This window comes from Gymnoscopelus microlampas, assembly GCF_963454915.1.
Source record: "Gymnoscopelus microlampas genome assembly, chromosome: 9".
Classification (NCBI taxonomy): Eukaryota; Metazoa; Chordata; class Actinopteri; order Myctophiformes; family Myctophidae; genus Gymnoscopelus; species Gymnoscopelus microlampas.
Window position 1 is genome coordinate 24,896,587 of NC_139946.1, and position 21,606 is coordinate 24,918,192.

Sequence of the window (21,606 nt, forward strand, 5' to 3'; positions counted from 1 at the left end):
ACTTGGCATCCCTATTTCGGAGAATTATTATATTTATGAGCTTGTAAAAACGTTCAACAAGCTCACAACTTGCGAGCTTCTAGATTTGCTATCTTCCACTGAATGTTTGCTCCCAGAATAGGGACACTAGGGTTCAAGTGGTTAAGTGGTTAAACTTTGTATTTGCCATTAACTCATTGGCTGCCAGCTTTTTGAATTTTTACCTACAGCTGGCTGCCAGACTTTTTCAATGAGAAAAAAAAAGCACTTAGGAGCCGAGATACATAATTTTTAAGTTTTCAGTTATAAGGAAGTGTCTGGGAGCAAAACTCTTCGGAAAATCATATCTCCTTGGTCTTTGGGTTTTTTTGAAAAATTAAAAATTAAAAAAAAAAAAAAAAAAAAAAACTTTTATTTTGAAAAAATTTTTTTTTTGAAAGAACGCAGATCTGCGTCAATGGCAGCCAACGGGCTTTTGCGCAAATGAACGCAGATCTGCGTCAATGGCAGCCAATGTGTTAATAGATAAAAAGCATTTACAGAGTGATAAGAATGATACCATATGTTACAGAGGCTATTTTGCACAGGTGTGCACAGGTGTGCCTTGAGATTTTGACTTGCCCTTTGCTGTGCCTTGGGGCACAAACATTTTGAAAACCACAGCCCTAGAAAATCCACCACAACTCCAAGTCTGGACTGGTTCTGGACCCACCTGAGCCTCTTGGCTCTTGTTGCTGCTCTGGACGGCCTGGCGCCACTGGCTGATGAGCTGCAGCAGCATTTTGACGGCATTGTCCAACAGCGTGGGATGGACGTCCGTCACCTCGCGTACAATGAAGTAGACGAAGCCTGACAGGACGTCCTCGCGCCACTCCGGGAAGTCCACCATCAGGGCCTGTAGGGTGGTGAAGGCCAGGCCACGCAGCTCCTCGTCCATGTGGATGGTCAGTCTGGGAGAGGGGAGGGAGAGAGACCACCCGTTTACACCTGTTGTTAGCCACATGAAACCTAGCATCGCTAGTGGACCAAGTATAGAGAGAGACCCTGGGACCCTAATCAAATTTAAGTGGTTAATATGCTACCTTTACAAATATTTCCTGCTAGCTTAAATTACAATGCAAACATGTTAGTGACCACCTTCTGAAGCAGCATTCAGTTTTTATGTACCACATATATGGAACAAAGTCCCAGAAAAGAGCAGGTCTGCTACAACTCTGTTCTTTTAACTACCTTTTATTGAGATTTTTGATTCATGTCATTCATTATTCTCTTTATTCTTATTTTCTATACTCAATGCTTAATCGTATTCAAATGCCCTTTTATAATGTGCTTCTTTTGCACTTTGTTTGAATACTCTTAATGTTTTGTGTAGAGCACTTTGAACAGCCTTGTTGAAAAGTGCTGTATAAATAATCATTGCTGTTGGGCAGAAACCTTGTATTTCCAAATTTCAACCTTTTGTTTTTTCGTAAGTGAATGCCCTACTTCGCCATACAACAGTGTCACACAAAAGTCACAAAAATAGCTTATCTACAAGCTCACAACACATTGCGATGTGACATGTGTGCTTGTAGATCTGTTATTTTTGTGTTTTACTAATATATAACTAATATAATAATTAGAACACAGATTCTTTTTTCTATTTACTGAAAAGTAACGCTTTTGGACATAATAAGGTTTCCACAGCGACAAAATCGCACAGGAAGTGTTAATAGGGCCAGTGGTCCAGGAATGTGTAGACTGTTAAACTCCAGTGCATTTTCATTTTATCCAAAAGTTTTTCCAACAGATTTTCAGATATAACTTAAAGAAAACAAAATCTAATTTGTCAGAAATTGTAAGAATAAAATAAACTAACATTTTCTTTCAAGATTTCAGAAATTAAAGAAAAACACACGTGAGCCACTATTATCACTATTTTTGAAATAGGACTTATTCCGACTAATTCATAATTTTTGTACATTTGGGTCCCAGGGGAGACACCAAATTCCTCTTTTGGGTCTCGAGCTGAACACATTTGGCAACCCCTGGCATAAAAGGAGGGGGAGAGAGGAAGGGGTTCTTACTTGGCCAGAAGCTCTATGAGGTCTTGTCTGCTCATGCCGTCCGGGATCAGTCTGGGGATGGCCGCCACGCACGTCCGGAACAGATCGATCTTCGGCTTTCTCTCACCCCTGGAACACGTCAAATGGATTATGGATTATTATGGATTACGAGCCCTGGGAACGAGACAGTTCAAGCATGGTAGAAGGTAACGTACGTGATCATGTCCTCTGGCTCCTTGTTGGACATCTGCACGTTGGTCATGCTCATGGACCGCCCCACCTCCTTGTCCAGGTGACGAAGGATGTTATCTAAGGCTTTCCTCACTTGTGGGTAGTACAGCGACATGCCTGCAAATTGAATTTAATACATTTCATTACATTAACACAGCAGAAGCCAAAAAGTGTTCATTTATCCATTCGTAACTCAGAGAGCATACAAATGGACTGCTATGCACATAGATTGTATTCCATGTCGCCCAGCACTAAGGCCTACCTATGACCTTGGCCTCTTCGTCTGTGAGGGTGGTGTTGAGGAAGATCTTTTTGACTCGCAGGGTGTTCCCAGACGGCATGATGACCCCTGTGGTCGGCATGGGGGGCTCTCCATCCTTCTGCTGCAGGCTGTCTGCAATCACCAGGAAGGCACGCAGGCCGATGTTCATCCGCTGAGGACACACAAAAGGGCAGACGGACAGTGAGAGGGGATAATAGACTCGGACAAGACCTCTCACTGAGAGAACAGTCGCAGTTTAGTCGTTATGCCAAATCACTCATGTAGTCTCTGTTGACAACTACTGTTTGGTCTTGGGAAGGGTGTAAACAACCACAATCTTCCAATACATGTGATGTCGCCAGCTGCTTCTTTTCACCTGACAGAGCAGAGTTTCACTGGGAGGGCATAACTCGTGTGGAGTTCCCAGTTCCGCTTCCTTGCTGAACAGCAGACACAAACCTGTAGGAGTCGCTAGTCCAGTGACAGATATCCCCCTCCCTGCCTGGCTTCCCACCACAAACACGGACAATTGCGCTCATTGGAATTGGAATGCCCAGCCAATGCCGGATGCCCTGTGGAGGAGTCAAACCCCTACTCTCCACACTGGTTGACAGGAACTTTACCCCTGCGCCACCCAGAGGCCAAGAGCAGCGCTAATTTCACTGATGAAAAATCCATCAACAAATGAGAAATGATCCTGAACTATCCTGTCAAATCTTTTGCTTGGAGGGGTGCATCTTTATTCCCTTATCGTTTTGTTGTGTCAACACAAATAGCACAGAGAGAGAGATAGAGAGAGAGAGATAGAGAGAGAGCGAAAGTGATGTATATTCAATCTTTACTCATTTTACCTCTGGGTTGATGGTGAAGGTCTTGTGAGATTTGCCCACGCACAGCAGGTCGTAAATAATCTCCTTCATAGCAAAGTCCAGCCGTTCCTGAGCGAGGACATGTGAACAGACCAGCGATCATTTTAGTTCATCCTTAGTTTTAAGCCTCAGCTGTTCACAATCCAGGTACGTTGGTTAAGAGACAAGAAAATGGGCGTCCTACTGTACCTGAGCTATGAATTGGATGATCTTGACGAAGATATTGAGCGGCGTGTCCCGGGGAACCACGCTGCGAGAACCTTTGGGGAAAAGTGCTGAAACGATGCTGAGTAATCGACTGCGAAACAAGGAGAGAACGATGTGTTCAATGGTGAACAATCACATCCTTTCCATAGTATCTGATACATGAAGCCTGATTTCTACATCGTACGACGGTGTCGCATGGCAAATAATTGCCAATCTACAAGCTCACCATGCGTTGCGATGCGTTGTGAGCTTGTAGATTGACAATTTTCTAGTGTGTGACAACGTCGCATGCCGGTGCTTAAATGAAGCACGAGGATGCGTTGCGCTAGTAAACACTGACCTCTGCGTGACCGTGTTGCTCTCACACTTGATTCTGATGATGTAGACCCACAGCAGTCTGTAGAGCGACTCCAGCGCCACACGGGACATCTTGGGATCTTTGTTCTGCCGATCGGAGACACAAGATTAAGAACCTCGACATATTACAGCTGGACATTATTACTCACCTGTGACATTAAATAGGTCTGATGTAGTCAGTTACATGTCTTCCTGAGCAGCTGATCATGGTCAACACAATAACTAGTTTTCAGCCGCAGTGTAGGAGACATTTGAGTCACTGATGGATGACTGAACTCCCCACAATCTGTTAATAACTAAACTTCTGGTTTATTTAAATGCTTGTTTTGGGCATTGACGCATGATTTTCGTGACCTTAGGGTAGTGTAGAAAAGTTAAAAATTTAGAAGGGTGCATTTTTGTTCCCTCTGTGTAAAAACCTGGGGGCATTTTATTACAATTATTCTGTGTGTGAAGAGTGGGTGGCATTACTTCATCTTAAAGTAATGCAATTTTTTAAGCCAGGACCTGGCCCTGAAAGTGTAATTTAATAACATATTAGCCTATTCATTTCAGCAGAAACTATTGTGGGAAATCTTTGTCCTCCTTCCCTGGATTTCAGGGGCATTGTTCGATTTTACTCTGTAATACGATGCAATAGGAAGGGTGGGGGGGTATTGCATACATGCATAGAATGCTGCAAGGAGGTAAGGGTGTAGCGTACAGGCATTTCATGTACAGTTTAAGTTAAGACTGTTTTGTACTTGGTTGTGCACTGGTGTCGCACGGTGTGGGACACGATGCGCAACCAAGCATGAATCAGGCTTTAGTATCTCCCATTAAAGCCTGGAAAACATCTGCGTCATTCTAGATTTTTGCGTTGGCTGTTCAAAAATTGCAGATATACAAGCTCACAGCGCGTCACTTTGTGTTGCGCTGCGAGCTTCTGCTATATCTGCTATTTTTGATATTTTTTTTTAATCTTGAAAGTGCGAGAACTACTGATTTAGAAGGCATTTGAAGAATCGGCCTCAGGTCTTATCTCTACGCTGGGCTGGGCTGGACAGCTAAGCAGCGTCCGTGCTGTATCTGGAGAGCGTTCACCGTCTGGACCCTAACAGTTCCGACCGCACAGAGGAGGCAAGCAGCCCCAGTGCAACACAAACAAACACAGTGTACATTCCAGTGTAAACACACTGCAGATGACACAATGGAATCTTTTGAAAAGGCTGCCGCTGTGACCTTCCCTGCCGTCAGCGGGAGGCGTGAATGCAGAGACGCAGGGCGGCGAGAGGGGAAACTCGATAACAGATCGGGGACGGAACCGACAGTCTTTGACTGTACTACCTCTAACACACACATACACATACACACGCAGTTCACACACATACACACGCACAGAGCTGACAGAGCAGACTGCAAAAACACCAACACCTTGATATCCAAATCCAACCTGTGATCTCTGATCAAGGAACCTCTCTAGGAACAGGGAGAAGGTGTGTGAGTGTGTGTGTGTGTGTGTGTGTGTGTGTGTGTGTCCACTCTACTGACAGAAACAACAGCACTGCGCTCTACTTTGCGACAACACACAGGTCAGCAAAGCTATTGATGCAGACACAAAAGTACAGTAGCTGAGAAGAAAAGAACAAAGCAACGTTGCAATCTGGAAAACATTTGCAACTAGGAAGTATCTTCCTCTATTCTCTCTCCATAATGAGGTGACTCTTTCTGAGATGTCATTATGTTACTGAGGAGGCCCGGCACTGGCCTCTTTTAGCCAGTAAGCTACTAAGCTAGGTGACCCAGGCCCCTTCATTACTGCCATCGGCCAAACTCACCTGCAACGTCTCAATCTGCTTTCGGATGCTGTTGTTAGATGGCATCTGGAGCCAGTGAACGTCAGAAAGGGACAAACGTAAACACAAAATAAAAGAGGACAGGAGACACAGTGGGAGGGTTTGAGGAGGGAGACATGCAGTTTAAAGGGAGAACAGAGAGACAGAACACAATAGAAGACACATATGACGAGAGCAGTCCAACTCTTGTCAGTGTTAAAGGAAAACCACAGGTTTTCAACCTAAGCTACATTTTTCTGATGTGAGGATCAATAACATAGTGTTGTTTCACGATATCGAGCGTACGGAAGGTACACTCGATATAATTACATGATATCATGAAATTTCACGTCATCATTTCACAGAGATATACACAAAAGACAATTTTTGCTAAAATATATTATTGATGTCTTCGCATCAGAACATTGGGATTTAGGTTGAAAATCAGCTAGGGCTGCAATTATCGATTATTGACGTGATTTAAAAAAATATATATCGATTAAATCTATTAGTCTGGTTAACCATTTATGCTCTATTTCATACTTCGTCCTGATACAGCAGTGTGGTGCAAAAAGAGCAGATATAGCAGATCTACAAGCTTGTCAATCTGCTAATTGCCTATAATGAAATGTTCACAACAGGGACGCCAGGTTGAAAGCAATTAAGTATTGCAGCCCTATCGAACTTCACGGTCCATTTTTGCTGCTGTATTTATTTTTTCATATAAATGAATTATTTCATTCAAATCGATTATGTATTGTATAATCGATTAAATTGATCAATCAGAATAACTGTTGCACCCATAAAGTCAGCAAAGTTTTCCTTTAACAGCACGCCAATCAGCCACTGTCTTGGCAGTGAGATGAATTTTGTGAAAATGCAAACAGTATGAATTTAACCGTAACAGTTACGATGCCGTCTGTCAATTTTACTACACTACTGAAAATGACATGGAAAAAACAGCATTTGAACACAGATAAATGTCTACATTTCTAAATGCGTGAAAGCAAAGCAAAATTAAAAAAGGTGCATTAATATGGGGCAGATAAATCAATTAACAGATACGGGAGACGGAACACAAACAAAGCACAGGATGCAGACAGGACGAAGAGGAGGACACGATAGAATGTGCGTGCAAGAAGTTTAAGACATTTGTCTTGTGCTACGCAACAAGAAGCCCTACATCCTCAGTGTTCATTTAACTCTGAGAGTTGACATTATGTCACATGTTACATTTGTAAACTCTGTAACCGGTTTGTAAACTCTCAGAGTTAAATGAACGCTCAGGGTTTTATAGTGTAGGGTCAGAGTTAAATTAACAGTCAGGGTTTTTTAGTAGGGTCAGAGTTAAATCAACAGTCCAAACAATCTTCTGATCCATGTTGGCATTCTTTTTTAACCCTGCGTGGCAATCATAAGGAATACTTAATCAGCTGAATTAAAAGTGTCAAAGACACTCGGTTCTTCTTTAGTGAGAGCCCTCACAGGGTTAAAAAAAATCTATGGGCTAAACCGCTAAAACATGGAAATCCCACAACGATCGGGGCGATCACACGACAACAATCAATCACCATAACAGGAGGGGCTGATCACAGTGATCAATCAGGGAGGAATCCATATCAATCACAGTGCCGGGGAGGGTGGGGGGGGGGGGGACGACAATGTGACGAAATCACTGTCCCGAGATCACAGAGGGACTATTCAACACCGTAGGGAATTCCCAACACAAGGAAGTTACAAAGAGAATTACACAATATGTCCAACAGTACAACAACAACACACACTCAAGTCACCCAAGGGTCAATCGACACCAGAGACCAGTGGTGGAAAGTAACTAAGTACATAAACTCAATTACTGTACAATTCTTTACTTTACTTGAGTATTTCCATTACATATATATATATTTTAGTTTATACTTCTACTCTACATTACATCTCAGAGGCAAATATTGTTCTTTTTACTCCACTACAATTATTTGACAGGTTTAGTTACTAGTTATTTTGCAGATTTAGATTATTACAAAACATGCATTAACCACTTAAGCAATATCTTATATAACAAGCTCAACTACAATAGCTTGTAGATCGTCTATTTTCAAATTTTACTATTTGTACTTTTGCACTTTGTACGGTACAATTTAGAATACAGAACTTTTACTACTAGTATTTCTATATTTTGGTATTGCTACTTTTACCTAAGTAAAACATCTGAGAACTTCTTCCACCACTGCAAGAGACTCACATCACACAGTACTCCACTAGAGGATGAGGGATCAGTATATGATTGGTAGAGGAAGAGAGGAGGGATCGGCTCGATTGTTTTTTTATTGGTAGTGCACAAGGGGAGGGATAGGTTTGATCCATTTATGATTGGTAGAGCACGAGAGGAGGGATCGGTTTGATCGGTTCGTGATTGGTTTACAAGGAGTCATTAGCAGACCTGGGTCAAAAATAGCACTTGACGTTGCATGTGACACATGAGATGCCCTTCATTTGGAGGTCGAGGAAAGCTTTTGATTCGATATAAAAGGTGTAGGATTAATTTCACCGATATATCGTTGTGGAATTTGCAAAATACTGGAAATACTGGAATTCGAGTATTCTAGTGTTGGATATAATTTGACAATTCCAGTATTAGTGTTAGATATAATTTGACAATCAGCATTATAAAACCAAATCATCCACTTGGTTTGTTTTTCCAATTGAATTGAATCCAATTTGTGGGGGAGGTCTTGAAATTGTTCTGCAAGACAATGCTCTGGCAGGGAACAATTCCACTGGTCAGTCAACCCATCAGAAGCTGAGTACAGGGGGGCAATAATTATTAGAAGCAGCTTCCAGCCACTATGGCACTAATGGCACTAACTAATCTTCACAGTTCATTTGACGATATCCTTAATTTATAGCGTTATACTTTATTGCAGGCTAGTGCCGTGTAACGATAACAGCTGATCTACAAGCTCACAACACGTCGCAATGTGGCACGTTGTGAGCTGGTAGATCTGCCATTTCTGGCGCACGACAGTGGCACGCAACTTAAGTATAAACCGAAAGCTCCAAATGCAGCTATGGTTCTATGAATCCCAAATGACCCCCAGAGATGGTGCTTTTTCAAGCGGTCAGCAGGGATGAAAATAGAATGGGCTTTATAGTTTAGAGCAAATCCTGCATGAGTTGACTTCAAATTGCCCGTTATTATTAACAAGTCATGAGCTATTCCTGTCCAGGTCTGGCTGCCGGTGACCGAAGGGGGGGAAAGCACATTGTGATCTTGAGGCAGAACCACAGAGCGCACGCTGAAAAAGACACCAAAACTACTTGTGCTATAAGCGGTGCTGAGCATAATACTGTACAACTTACCTGGAATACCATTATCTCACTGGTGCATTTATGTGTATTACAGTTACCTGTTTGAACTAGGGCACTTGAAACAATAGTGTGGGAGTGTAGGTGTTTACTAGAGTTCTATTTTTAAGCGGGCGCGTGTTGCTTACGCTGCCTGTGGGTAAAAGGAAGTTCTATAAAGGGTTTCATATCATGAGTCATAAGACCTCTGAGGTTCAAGTGTTTTCCATAATACACAGCAAAAATCGAGCGTTAATTTAAATCTGAAAATGATGTAATTCTTAAAGTGAAGACACTTAAATATATACTTTACAGTGTCCTCTGACAATATCCGTTGGCCTCGAGGCTTCAGTGTGTGGGGTACAGTTTAGGACACTGGTTTTCAACAATGGGGTCGGGGGCCAATAGAGGTCCTTGAAGGGGTTTCCAGGGGGTCTCCCCAGCTAAATGACTGATAACCAAGAACCAGGTTTTTGCCGTGTAGATTGGGATCCAAGAGATACAAATTGTATTAAATGGGGGTCCGTGGCCTAATGCATATCAAACTGGGTGTCCTTGAAATTAGAAAGGTTTAGAATCACTGATTTAGAATAAGCTAAACCAGTGGTTCTCAAACACTTTCACGTCGAGGGCCCCAAAACTGATAAGAATTAGGCTGCAGACCCCTATTTGAAAATACGTATAGATTATTTTTTCGTTAGATTAGATTTAAAACATAAAACTATATCGTGAGTGGGGAGATAACAGTGGAGGGGGTGAAAACTGCAGAGTCATTCTTAAATGTTTGCTCTTCTAGCCAGTGAAATAATTTTGTCCACGTTGAGAATCGCGGCGCTAAACGATGTGTCTGAGAGTGTAATACTGTAGTTGTGAGTGTGAGTGTGAGTGTGTGTGTGTGTGTGTGTGTGTGTGTGTGTGTGTGTGTGTGTGTGTGTGTGTGTGTGTGTGTGTGTGTGTAAGAGAGAGATGTGGCTCTGCTACTGTACCTTGAGGTGTGAGAGGCAGTTCTGGAGGAAGATGTGCCAGTTGTTGAGGAAGAACTGCTTCTGACTGACACACAGTAGGCACGTCACCAGAGGATATAGAGCCTGGGGGGAGAGCAATGCCGTTAGCATCAACCAAAAGGCAGGTAGAGAGAGAGAGAGAGAGAGAGAGATCACCAAGAGAGAGACTGGACTTAGTCTTGCGTAGTCTGGTGATCAGAGAGTAGGGTTGGGATCCGGAAGAACCGGATACAACATTGAGGAATCGGTTAGATCACGCGGTCATACCTGGTATGTGGACTTCATGACTTTTTAGTTTCAAGGACCACCATCACTCTGGGAAGTGTACAAATGGAATCAAATGGACCCGTACATTTGGTTCCATTTGTACACTCTCAGAGTTACAGACTTCTAAGGGTCCATTTGGAACCCCACTAACGTCTAATGTCTGGTGACTAGGGATGGAGCTCGTTAATTTTTATTGATAATGAGCACCTTATCGAGCCTGCTTATCGAACCGAGCTTTTATCGAGCCCACTATCGATCTTTTTCTATTATTAAGAAAAAAGACGTGAGACGAAAAATTCTGAACAGAACCGGTATCTTTTTTTATTGGCCAGTTGTCACAGTGAGTTTGTGGCTGACAACTATCTAAAATTAAAATGACAAAAGTTAAAAATATTTTTGCCTATCATTAAAACAACCATTCATATAATGTGCAATAAGTGTTAAATGGCTTTATATTATGAATAGTACTGTAATAATTACTATAAAATCTCCATGTCTCTTCAACTCTTTATAACAAAAAATGCATATTTATTTTTTCTATTTTTTCTTTGTTTTAACCAAAATATATCACTTGCACTACATTTTACTAGGGCCTTCAAATACAGTACTTTACAGAGTAACAGACAGAAGGCAAGTGACCTTTTTACTTTTGGAAAATAATATTGAAGAAACGGTTAATTTGTGTACTGTCACTTTAAAAGCGCAATTTATACTTCATCGTACGACGGTGTCACGCACCAAACATAGCCGATCTCCAAGCTCACACTGCGTCTGTTCGCACCACGTTGTGAGCTTGTAGATCTGCCATTTTCGGCAACGATAGACTGAGGGACGGACACGCTCAGCAACACTAGTTATTCATTCACAGGGAGATCCCAAACGGATTATTATCAATTGGATAATTAAAATTGTCAACGGAGACTTGCTACATTGGGTAAAAGAGGACGAGTGAAACTTTTGAGCGTTTCACTCGTTAACGCCATTGTTTCACCGCTGCACCGCACATGTAAACACAACAACGACGCAACCACCCGAGTGTACAAATGGAACCAAATGGACGCTTACAGCCCCCTTAAAATAGTGATGTAGTGAGCCAATAAAATTACTCTTCCTTGTTAACCTGGGCAGCGCTGTTTGGCACAACTTGCAGCTATCAATACACTTTTAGACCAACATGTTTGTGCCAGCGTGAGTTTTTAGATTTATTTCTTGATCGCCTCTTGTTTTGATAGTTTAGACATGACGTCAGGGGCCGCTGCACTCGATAACAGGCTCGACAAGCCTAAAGCTTATCGATACCCGGGTCTCGATAAATTCATGCCCGGGTATATAATGTACCCGGTTTTCGAGCTCCATCCCTACTGGTGACATCTACATTCTACGTACGTACAGGCTAGAACAGTGGAGAAAATGTCTGCGGATAAAACTTAAGCCCACTGCTTTGAGAACTAATCATATCAACGTCCCAATATGAAGGACTGTCATTAAGTCTTTGCAAGTCTTTTTTTCATCTCCAAATTGTTTCCACCCAGTATTAGCCCCTACATTGAATTTAGATGTCAACGGACGTATCGTCGGCAGAGATCTATGATCGTCTGGCTACGTGAGAAACAGAAAAGAGAAGAAAGGGAGAGACAAAGACAGTGGAATGGGGGTTTTACCAAAGAGTGCTTCTTCCTGGAGCTAAGGTCAAAGGTGGTCTGGTACAGCATCTCCACAAAGTTCTTCAGGCACGGCACATTGACTTCATTCTTCACCGCCTGAAGGGAGTGGATGGAGGGGAGGGGTTTAAAGGAGTAGTTCACCCAAATAATTACTTATTTTCTATGCATTACACACCCCGTGAAGGCTTGAATGCATGGATCTTTTTAGTTTTTGTCGCATTACAGAGCCAACAATTTGATGACCGGCGGAGTCTCCGGTAGACTCAATTGAGTCTCCTAATGACCGATGACCTGGTCATCAAATTATTAGCTAAGGAATGAGACAAAAACAAAAAATCTTCATGAATTCAAGGGTGTCATTCATTGGGTGTGTCTTTTTTTGGGTTAACTACTCTTTTAACTCAACATGTTACATATTGACTGGATGGGATTAACTCAACATGTTACAGTTGACTGGATGGGATTAACTCACATTGACTGAACATGTCCAGATGGGACAGTACAAAGGACAATGAGAATAATGGACCACACTGGAAACAAGCCCCCTGGGGCTTTTTTTTGTTCATCCTTTTAGCATAACATTTGACTGTACTACGTGTACTGCTAACAAACCTGCTAATAAAGTATTCAATCAATCAAAAACAGTGTGCACTGGAAGCTGAACATGGGAGCGGTACGGCGGAACTCACAGCAGCAACAGGGATGAGGATCTCCACGAACAGGCCTGCCAGAGCGTGCTTGATGTCCTTATCCTTGACCTCCAGAAAATACTGGGCACATTCCTGGAGGGGGGAGGAGAGGGTGGTCACAAAGGAATACACACAACACATGGGTGGAAAAAGTCTCTGGGTCAAATTCATCTTTTGTTGTTCATAAGTGACAGTCAAAGTGGTCACAAGTACTGTATAAGGCAGTCTGACTAACAGTGACTGTTACAATTTGTCTTCTGGTGGCAGCTAATCAGTATTAAATATGAATCAGCATCAATATGAATTATTATTAAATGTGCATGCACTACACTCCAGAGTGTACACATTGAACCAAATGGACCCATAAGGCTCCATTTGGTTTCATTTGTAGACTCTCAGAGATAAATTAACACTTTTTTTTACAGTACATTAATATATCTATGATGAAATGAGTCATGAGTCTGGAGAACACAATTTGTTCTTAAAATGAGCAGAAATCTGAGGATTAGTTTTTCCTCAAAGTCTTTTTAGTTCTGCGTTAATATACAGCAGTTACAGTCTGTTGTACATTGGGAGACTGTCGGAGGTACTTTCATTTGTTACGCAGGTCGGATAGATAACATATGGCCGCTAACTGGCGATGTAAAGGGAACAGAAGAGGTGATCGTAAACTACCGCGTATTACCCGTCATCTTCCATTAACAAGGTGGTCAAATCAGCGTCATGTTGAGATGAGCAGCGCGTCGAGCCAGCGTTTTTACTGCTGTATTGAGCCACTGCTCCGTTCACAGCTCTTGGCCAAGTCCACAACACACACACACACACACACACACACCTTGGCAATGTATGGTGGTGTGTGATCGTTATTCATCTGGCTTTATGAGGCAGTGCAACGGCGAGCTTGCTGAGCTTCAACAAAAGGGGGCAGCAGCAGTAAAAGTTCCCTGCTACAGTGCAGTTGAGAGCAAATACATGGAGGTGATTAGCCACAGTCATCTACCTGATTGAATCCCAATTTATAGAGCTTTAATCTGGTATGATGTCGTAGCGAGCTGAAAACAGTCAATCTACAAGCTGTGAACCTCTAGTTGTGCTGTTTTCGGCAGGTATACCCAAGCTTTGAGTCAGACGTTAGCGGTATTCCACATTCTGAGAAAAGGGCGAGGTGCTGCTAGTGTGAATTCGGCGTAAGCCAACGTGTGCTTTTTCGGAGCACGCGCTACACACTTCGCTAAAGTTTTTACCTGCATGAACTGAAAGGAGGCCTCAAAGTCCTCCACGGGGTACATTTTGACCCGGAAGAACTTCATGCCCATGATGAGGCTGATGATGCTCTGGACCACGTAGGGGCTCTGTTCCTTCTGCCGGAGCTCCTTCAGCTCTGTGATGAACTTCTTCCTTACTGCCTGGAACCTGAAGGAAACACTCAGTGAATGTGATACCGCTTACGTTTTAACGTGTCACAGTGTTAACCCATTTAGACTTGAGGACGATTCTAAAAACGCCTTCTAAATCCTACCTACGTTTTCTGAAACCTCATTATGTCCAAAACTGTTACTTTTCAGTAACTGAAAAGTAACTGATTCATATTCAAAAGTAGCAGATGGACAAGCTCAAAACACGTCGCTTCGCACCTCATTTCAAGCTTGTGGATTTGCTACTTTTGATGCTTTTGTGTGATGCCGTAGAATGATCAAGTACGGCATTAATTTACAAAGAAAATACGTATGGAGATGAATATGGAGGTTTCTGCAGCGAAATATAGCAACAACTAAAATGACACAGAGGCGTTCTCAGCTTGAAACGTATAACAGCGTATAGGTCTAACAGGTCTAAATGGGTTAAATCAGTTAGAAGGTTATTCATAAGGGTGGGTATACATAAAAAAACATAAGATTACTTGGATTGCGTGAGGACGCCGATGACCTCGGCATACAGGTCTGCGATGATGTGCACGTTTCCGGTGTTGGGGCCAGAGTACCTGGTAGATCAGGGAGAATGTTATCACTTCATGTACAAGTAGAGGAATTTTTATATCTTTGCAATGCCACCACCACCCTTCCTCAACATCATACAATTTGGGGAATTATTTCAAAGGCATTCTACCGTTGGCTCTAGTCCGTTTCTAATACTGGCTAGAGGTAGGGCTGCTCAATCTATAAAATTCTTCACTATGACATTGAAATATCTGTGTCAAAGGAAAATAATTCACCATTCATCTTTCCATTTCCCAACTACCTCCATTTTAAACGGTTAGTCACAATTCAGATTTGCAAAGTGAAACTGTAAGTTCTATGAAATGCAAAAAAAAGTCAATGGGAGCCGGAAGGACCAGCTTAGAATAAACTTTAATGATTGCGACACTTCTGAGATAATAGTGTCAGGAAAATTTAAGAAGACATACAGTATCAAACGTTGATTCTGATCTCTCTGTTTATCGATCAACGATGGGCACACTATATCATGTTATTGAGGTATCTAAAGAGCACTGACTAAGTTTCAGGCTGGAGAGCCCTGTCAGAAGTCTGTGCTCTTTAGATACCTCAATAACATTATATAGTGTGCACGTCGATAAACATAAAGAAAATGTGTGAAATGTATTTTATTTTCCTGAACCGATTATCTAACAAAGGTCACAATGATAAATAAATAGTGTTTATGCATTATGCTTGTTCGCTTGGCTCTCATTGACTTCAATGCATTCCATCGAACTGCCAGCTCCAGCCTGACGAATCTGCCAGCTGGAAATTGCCAGACTAAGTAAGTGACACGTACCTGTCCTTTCCTTATTTACATAGCTTTTAAGTATTAATTGAGGACGTTTTTTGGTAAATAAATATTATGAGCTTGGAGTCACAACCAAATTAAAAATTTGTTTAACAATTTGAGCTGCCAGAAATGAACCCAACCGTCGCCGACCACAGGAACCTATTTGCCGAGTGCTGGAGCGTGGTGAACAAGCCAGAAAAAGACCCAATGTGTTTTCTTTAAGAGGCATTAATGATGTGGAGTGGACGGATCATAAAGTCACACATGGGCCATAAAAAGCACTGTATCCAAACAGCCATAAAGACATGACTGACTGTCAATTGGCAGTCCCGGTCACAAAGCCACACCCACAATGGAGTGAATGAACGATTAAGTGATGATTGATATGTTCATCAATGACCAATCTATTCACAAAAACGTTTTTTTTTTTTCCTTCTCAAAAATGTTTTCAAAAGTATATGATGTACAAGCTCACAATGTTGTGAGCTTGTAGATCGGCTGTTTTTGACAAAGTATTCTGTAAGTGGTTAAACGCTATGTCCATTTCAAGGGATCTGTGTGCATGTGTGTGTCTCTGCAAGTGTGTGTGTGTGTGTGTGTGTGTGTGTGTGTGTGTGTGTGTGTGTGTGTGTGTGTGTGTGTGTGTGTGTGTGTGTGTGTGTGTGTACACTCACCCCTCTTTATGCTTAAAGTGCTTGAACGCCAGGTTGAGAACTTCGTGTACTAAACCATCTGGCACTGGATGAAGAGGAATCTGTGACACAGGCATTAAATCATTAGTCTTATTTGCAGCATTGATACTCCCCCTTCATGCTTCCCTCTTCGCTACCATTCATTATCCTCCTCCCTACACAAGACGTGCCAAGGACAAGCGGAGCTCCGGTCTCCAGGGCTGCTGTGTGGTTTGGAATGATGTGGACAGTGTGTGCTGCAGGGACACGGCCAGAGCCTGGACCGGGGAACAAATTCAGAAGAAAGCCCTGTAGGAGGGTGTGTGCTCCTGACACAGACTCTATTTACCATTCTGCCTGCATGCTCACACTGATAACTGATAGAAAGAAAAAGAAGAGTACAGTGTAGCACTGGTTGTCAGTGCTATAGCACCGGTTCTCTATACTGTGGGTTCTGGAAAGCCCCAGGGGTCCTTGAGGGGGTCGCCGGGGGTCCCCAGAAAAAAGACGAATTGCGTAAACACTTAGGACCTTATTTATTTTTCACTACGTGTGACCTCATAGATTGGCTATTTACAAAAAAGTCTGACAAACGTTGACAAATCTTCTTTTATGGGAGTCCCTGGCATAAAATCATTTCAAATGGGGGTCCTTGGTCAAATGCACATTGATTTGGGGTCCTTGAAATGAAAATGTTCGAGCACCACTGCAATATCGTATTTATATACTGTATGATGAAATGTTTCTCTAATTCTGATTAATTTGATTTCTATTTTGTATATTATGTATATCAATTTATATTTGACATGTGTGTACAGTATATATTGTATATAGTAGAATAATGTTACTGTCTGCAATGTTGCTACGTACAGTATTGTATGTACATTTGACAATAAAGCACCTTGAACCTTGAGAAGATTGATTTTTCTAAACAGAAAATAAAAGCACCTGCTTTCAGGTGTTAAATGTAATCCACCCTCTATTATCAGACAGCACTGGAAATCCAGTGGATGGCAGTTATAATAAAGAGACATAACAACTGTCAAGAGCTATAGTAGTGATGCTTTTTCTTTTAGACTCAACTGTTTGGCAATTCCAATATCTGTTTGAGAAACAGTGAGGTAAAATCTATACGAGGGTTCTTCTGACATTTATATTTTTCTTGTGTGGGACGTAGTGCTGCTGGCATATATGATATGATGTCTTTAAATGTCTCAATGAATTGAATACACAGGACCACAATGGAAACAAGCCCCTAGGGCTTTTAGTGTTATCCTTTTAGCAATCATTGTAATATCGTACCACTGTACTATTTGCAACTGTTAATTAAGTATTCAATAAAAAAAAACAGATCTGCAAAAGTTCTTTCACATAAGGGAAAGGGAGTATTTTCTGGTACCCAGGGGAGAGGAAATGGCCAAAATAAGGATTATTTATTAATTGATTATATTATTACATTTTGATTATTGTTTGATAATCGATTAAATCAATTAGTTTGATTAACCCTACAAGAAGGAAACCTTGTCAGAGAGAGGCCCTTGGACGGGGCCCCTGAGAGGAAGGGCCTGAATGTGGAAGGGTTACAATTTTAGATAATAGCTGTGGAGGCTAAGCATAACAAGAGCTAGCATCTGGCTGCCAAGGGCGGTCTCGAATCTCCCAAAAACTGCAGAACGTCTCTCGACCTTGTGCGTCAGCACTGTTTGAAAAGGTGAAGTTGAGAAACACTACCACCACTCGTTTGGTTTGTACCAGCGATAACGTAGTGCCTTACTGTGTTGGCACAGAACTACTACAAGACCAGACAGCGAGTGTGTGAGAGCTGCTCACCTGTTTTAAAACTTCCACAGAAACTAAACAAAAAATGAAATCTATGGCCAAGTCTCTCCGCTCCAAAAGGTAGTCTTTATCCCGGTGCTGTTCGTCTCTGTAGAGAGAGAAAGAGAGAGAAAAAATGACAGATTATGAACAAAACTGAAGAAAAACTGATAATGCCGTCACACGAAATCACTGAGGTGATTTCTATACGAGGAGGACCAGGAGAGAAATAAGCCAATATGCCTGATGTATAACTAGTTGCATGCAGGTTGTCGCACACCTGAAATAGACAATCTACAACCTCACAGCTTGTAGATCGGCTATTTTTGGTGTGCATCACCCGTGCTTAACTATGAAATCAAGCCTTACCCTTTGGACTTGGTGCTGGAGCGAGGCCTGTATTCGTAAGACTCGTCCTCGGTGCCGCTCTGCCGGCGGTACCAGTCGAACAGCGTGCGCAGCAGGGAGGGCAAACAGTGTTCCGCTATTGAGCTCATAGAGCTTATTAACTGGAAAACAAACATGGTCAGCGTTAGAATGGGCTAGACCAGAGCCATGTAATGAGAGAGTGGCGACAACTCCATTTGCTCCAATGGACCAATTTATTCATTTTTTACAACAATGGCAGATCATGGAGCCTTGTCAATAGATCCAGTAAATTAGAGCAAACACTAGTAGAGCAGTAGAGTTGCAGCATGATTGTGATGCACTTTTAAAAGGTAAGATGTGAAAAAATATATATATTTATTATGATCACATCTGAATCAATTTAACTGGAATGATCTGATGATCAAGAATGTTGGACGTCCATTGTCAGTCTGGGCTAGACGACTTCCTGAGCTCCAAATGAGCACCAGCTAATAAATCGGATTACAGTATGTGTTACAATGAATGATTTATCATATTTTAATTACATCTTGCAACAGTGTCAATAATTGCTTACATTTACAACTTAGGTACTTAGTAGATGTTAAATGGGATTAACCATAGTCAACAAATAACGGGATAAACGGTCACGTAAGTAGACCGCAAAGACGATCAATTCAGTAACTAGGATACCATGTTAACAATAAACCGAGCATCTGTCTAAAACGGCATGCTATCTAAATAACATGGAAGCTTCCCCTTCAGCCGCTGTTATTCACAGGTCTTAAATCAGTTATTAACCGATTCAATCCGGGAACGCACCTACAAATGTCTTCTAAATCCTAACAGGTTTCTGAAAAACTTATGTTGCTATATCAGTGGTGCTCAAACTTTTTCATGTCAAGGACGGATGTATTTGGCCGCCGACCCCCATCTCAAAAATATTTAGTACCAGGGACCCCCAGAAGCAAAGATTTGAGTTACAAATGTTCGCTTTGAAAAATATATATTTAAAGATTTGCACACATATTTACGATTATAAAAAAAAATGCAGATCTACAAGCTTATAGCGTGGCACTTGGTGCCGCACTATGAGCTTGTATATTTGCTATTTTTTAATAGCCAAAGTATAAAATAATGGTTATAGCTAAAAATGACACAGATGCGTTCCTGGATTGAATCTGTTAAATATAAAACATTACGCAAAGAATGGTTATGAAACACAACCGTGGTGTGAACTGTTCCCCAGCTGAGATGTTCACGAAAAGGTGCCGAGCCAAAAGAGTGCAGCGCACAGGGTTCGAGCAGAGGTGACCTCGGCCAGTGGGTGACCATACTGGAGCTATTGATTGGGCCTGGGGTGTGTGTGTGCGGTGTTGAATGACATGTCGAGCACAGTGTGCTTCCTGATATCCTATTGAGCGGCGCTCTCTGCAGCAGTGGCCGTACGCCGAGCCCACCCGCTTGCCGGGGCTTTGCTGCTGCCGCTCCAAACACCTCATCAGCACTTTGATCGCATCCATGATAATGAGGCCCCTGATTGTAAATCAGCTTTAACTTGTACTGGATAAGCGGAGCAATAAAAGCATTGTTAAGGGGATGATATATGGTAGCCGTGAAATATATCGTTGCTGTCGGGCAGGAAAACCCCTTATCTCCATATTTTAACTTTTTGTGTTTTTTCGTAAATTAACGCCCTACTTGAACATACTACAGCGTCACACAAAAGCATCAAATGTAGTAGATCTGCAAGCTCGAACAAAAGCTTGCAGATGTGCTACCTTTGCCATTTTTGAATTTGAATACTGAGCAGTAACTGTTTTGGACATATGAGGTTTACACCCGACAGAGATGATATAACGCTATATGTGGAATTGATAAAAAACTGTGACTAAAGACTCGAGACCACGGGTAACGAGCATCGTAGCGGCCTTTAGATGCCGACACTGACATCCGTTCGCACAATGCAGGCGATGTGAGGTGAACTGACCTCCAACAGTGTGGTATGCATAACATAGGTCTGTGCGGCACGTACTGTACGTGTACGTGTGTTTAAGGGCCTGGCACAGTGTGCTGGTGGGTGCAGGGTGATGGATGCTGGGTGGTTAGAGTTACGCAAGTGCTCCCTCTGACCTCACGGCGCCAGGAGGACACACTCCAGCACCCGGTGCTGATTTACTGCTGAGGATGACACAGCGATTCCACATACTCTCACTCTGTGTGCCCACACTCTCTCTCTCTCTCTTGTCTCTGCCTCGTTCGCTCACAATGGAGGCAGCTGGATCTATAGCTCCCTACCCTCGTTTGCTTTTTTTTTTGGCGTTTGTGCTGAACAAAGCACTGCTGCGACGGGGCGGCCCCATTGTTCGGGGGTTCTGCACCAGTCAGAGATGAGAGACAGATGGACCATTGAGTAGGGGATTGATTGGGTGTTGTGTGATAGTGTGATAGTGTGTGTGTTCGTGTGTGTGTGTGGCGGTGGGTTCATGCGCTTAGACTGAGGTACAGTAAGAATAAGAGGAATTCTACAAACCCGATATACTCAGTCAGGTGCTAATGTTGCATGCCGAAAATAGCCCATCTACAAGCTCACAACGTGTCGCGATGCGTTGTGAGCTTGTAGATCGTCTGTTTTCAACATGCGACACTGGCACGCAACGAAGTATAAGTCACAAGATACAAACGAGAAGTTTTCCATTAAATGATTACTGCTGGACTCACCTGATCAAATTGTGCGTCTTCCCCTCTCTGAAGGGATCGGGACAGGGGCTTTTCCTGTGTGTGAATGGGTGGGGGGGGGGGGGGGGGGGGGGTAGAGACATAGAGAGAGAGAGAGATAGAGGGTCAGTTGCTAGTCACGGGGCAGAATGGATTCCTCTCACAACAGCACAGCGATGCCGGTGGCGTCGGGTGGACTGGAGGACGAGGAGGCAGGTGAAATGGGAGAGCAGTGCTGGCGGTGACGATGTGGCTGAATATGACAGCGAGATAGGCCCGCTATGGAGGAGCCCCCCCGGGGTCATTTACCCCTCTGTCAACATCCAGCCAACACCTCACCGCTGGACAAACACAGCAGCCCGGCTAAAACGGAAATTAAGGAGAGAAAGATGGGTGGGATGTGGAACGAGAGAACCGACCAGAACTCAAAAGATGACTGAATGGAGGGAGAGCCGTCCAAAAAAAGTGAGGGCGCGTCACGCCTTACAGAAGATGTTATAATACCCCCACCACCACCACCAATTAAAATGA

The 21,606-nt window shown here is 42.6% G+C and overlaps 1 protein-coding gene across 11 annotated transcripts in view; it reads right to left on the reverse strand.

Annotated features, from left to right (window-relative positions):
* The window catches only part of fryl (furry homolog, like), a 109,976-nt gene that overhangs the window by 52,670 nt on the left and 35,700 nt on the right, over nt 1-21,606 (reverse strand). For 8 of the 11 annotated variants that reach the window (XM_084066794.1, XM_084066785.1, XM_084066791.1 and 5 more), the window contains 17 exons: nt 21,079-21,132; nt 18,361-18,500; nt 18,004-18,100; nt 16,177-16,256; nt 14,634-14,714; nt 13,978-14,146; nt 12,734-12,826; nt 12,042-12,140; nt 10,096-10,197; nt 5,768-5,812; nt 3,934-4,037; nt 3,576-3,684; nt 3,369-3,455; nt 2,518-2,689; nt 2,240-2,372; nt 2,046-2,153; nt 692-929 (listed from right to left, as the gene is read on the reverse strand). In XM_084066794.1, the coding sequence (XP_083922920.1) occupies nt 692-929; nt 2,046-2,153; nt 2,240-2,372; nt 2,518-2,689; nt 3,369-3,455; nt 3,576-3,684; nt 3,934-4,037; nt 5,768-5,812; nt 10,096-10,197; nt 12,042-12,140; nt 12,734-12,826; nt 13,978-14,146; nt 14,634-14,714; nt 16,177-16,256; nt 18,004-18,100; nt 18,361-18,500; nt 21,079-21,132 (1,911 nt within the window). The remainder of the gene's footprint in view (nt 1-691; nt 930-2,045; nt 2,154-2,239; nt 2,373-2,517; nt 2,690-3,368; nt 3,456-3,575; nt 3,685-3,933; nt 4,038-5,767; nt 5,813-10,095; nt 10,198-12,041; nt 12,141-12,733; nt 12,827-13,977; nt 14,147-14,633; nt 14,715-16,176; nt 16,257-18,003; nt 18,101-18,360; nt 18,501-21,078; nt 21,133-21,606) is intronic. The other 3 variants (XM_084066789.1, XM_084066793.1, XM_084066786.1) reach the window with 1 other exon arrangement.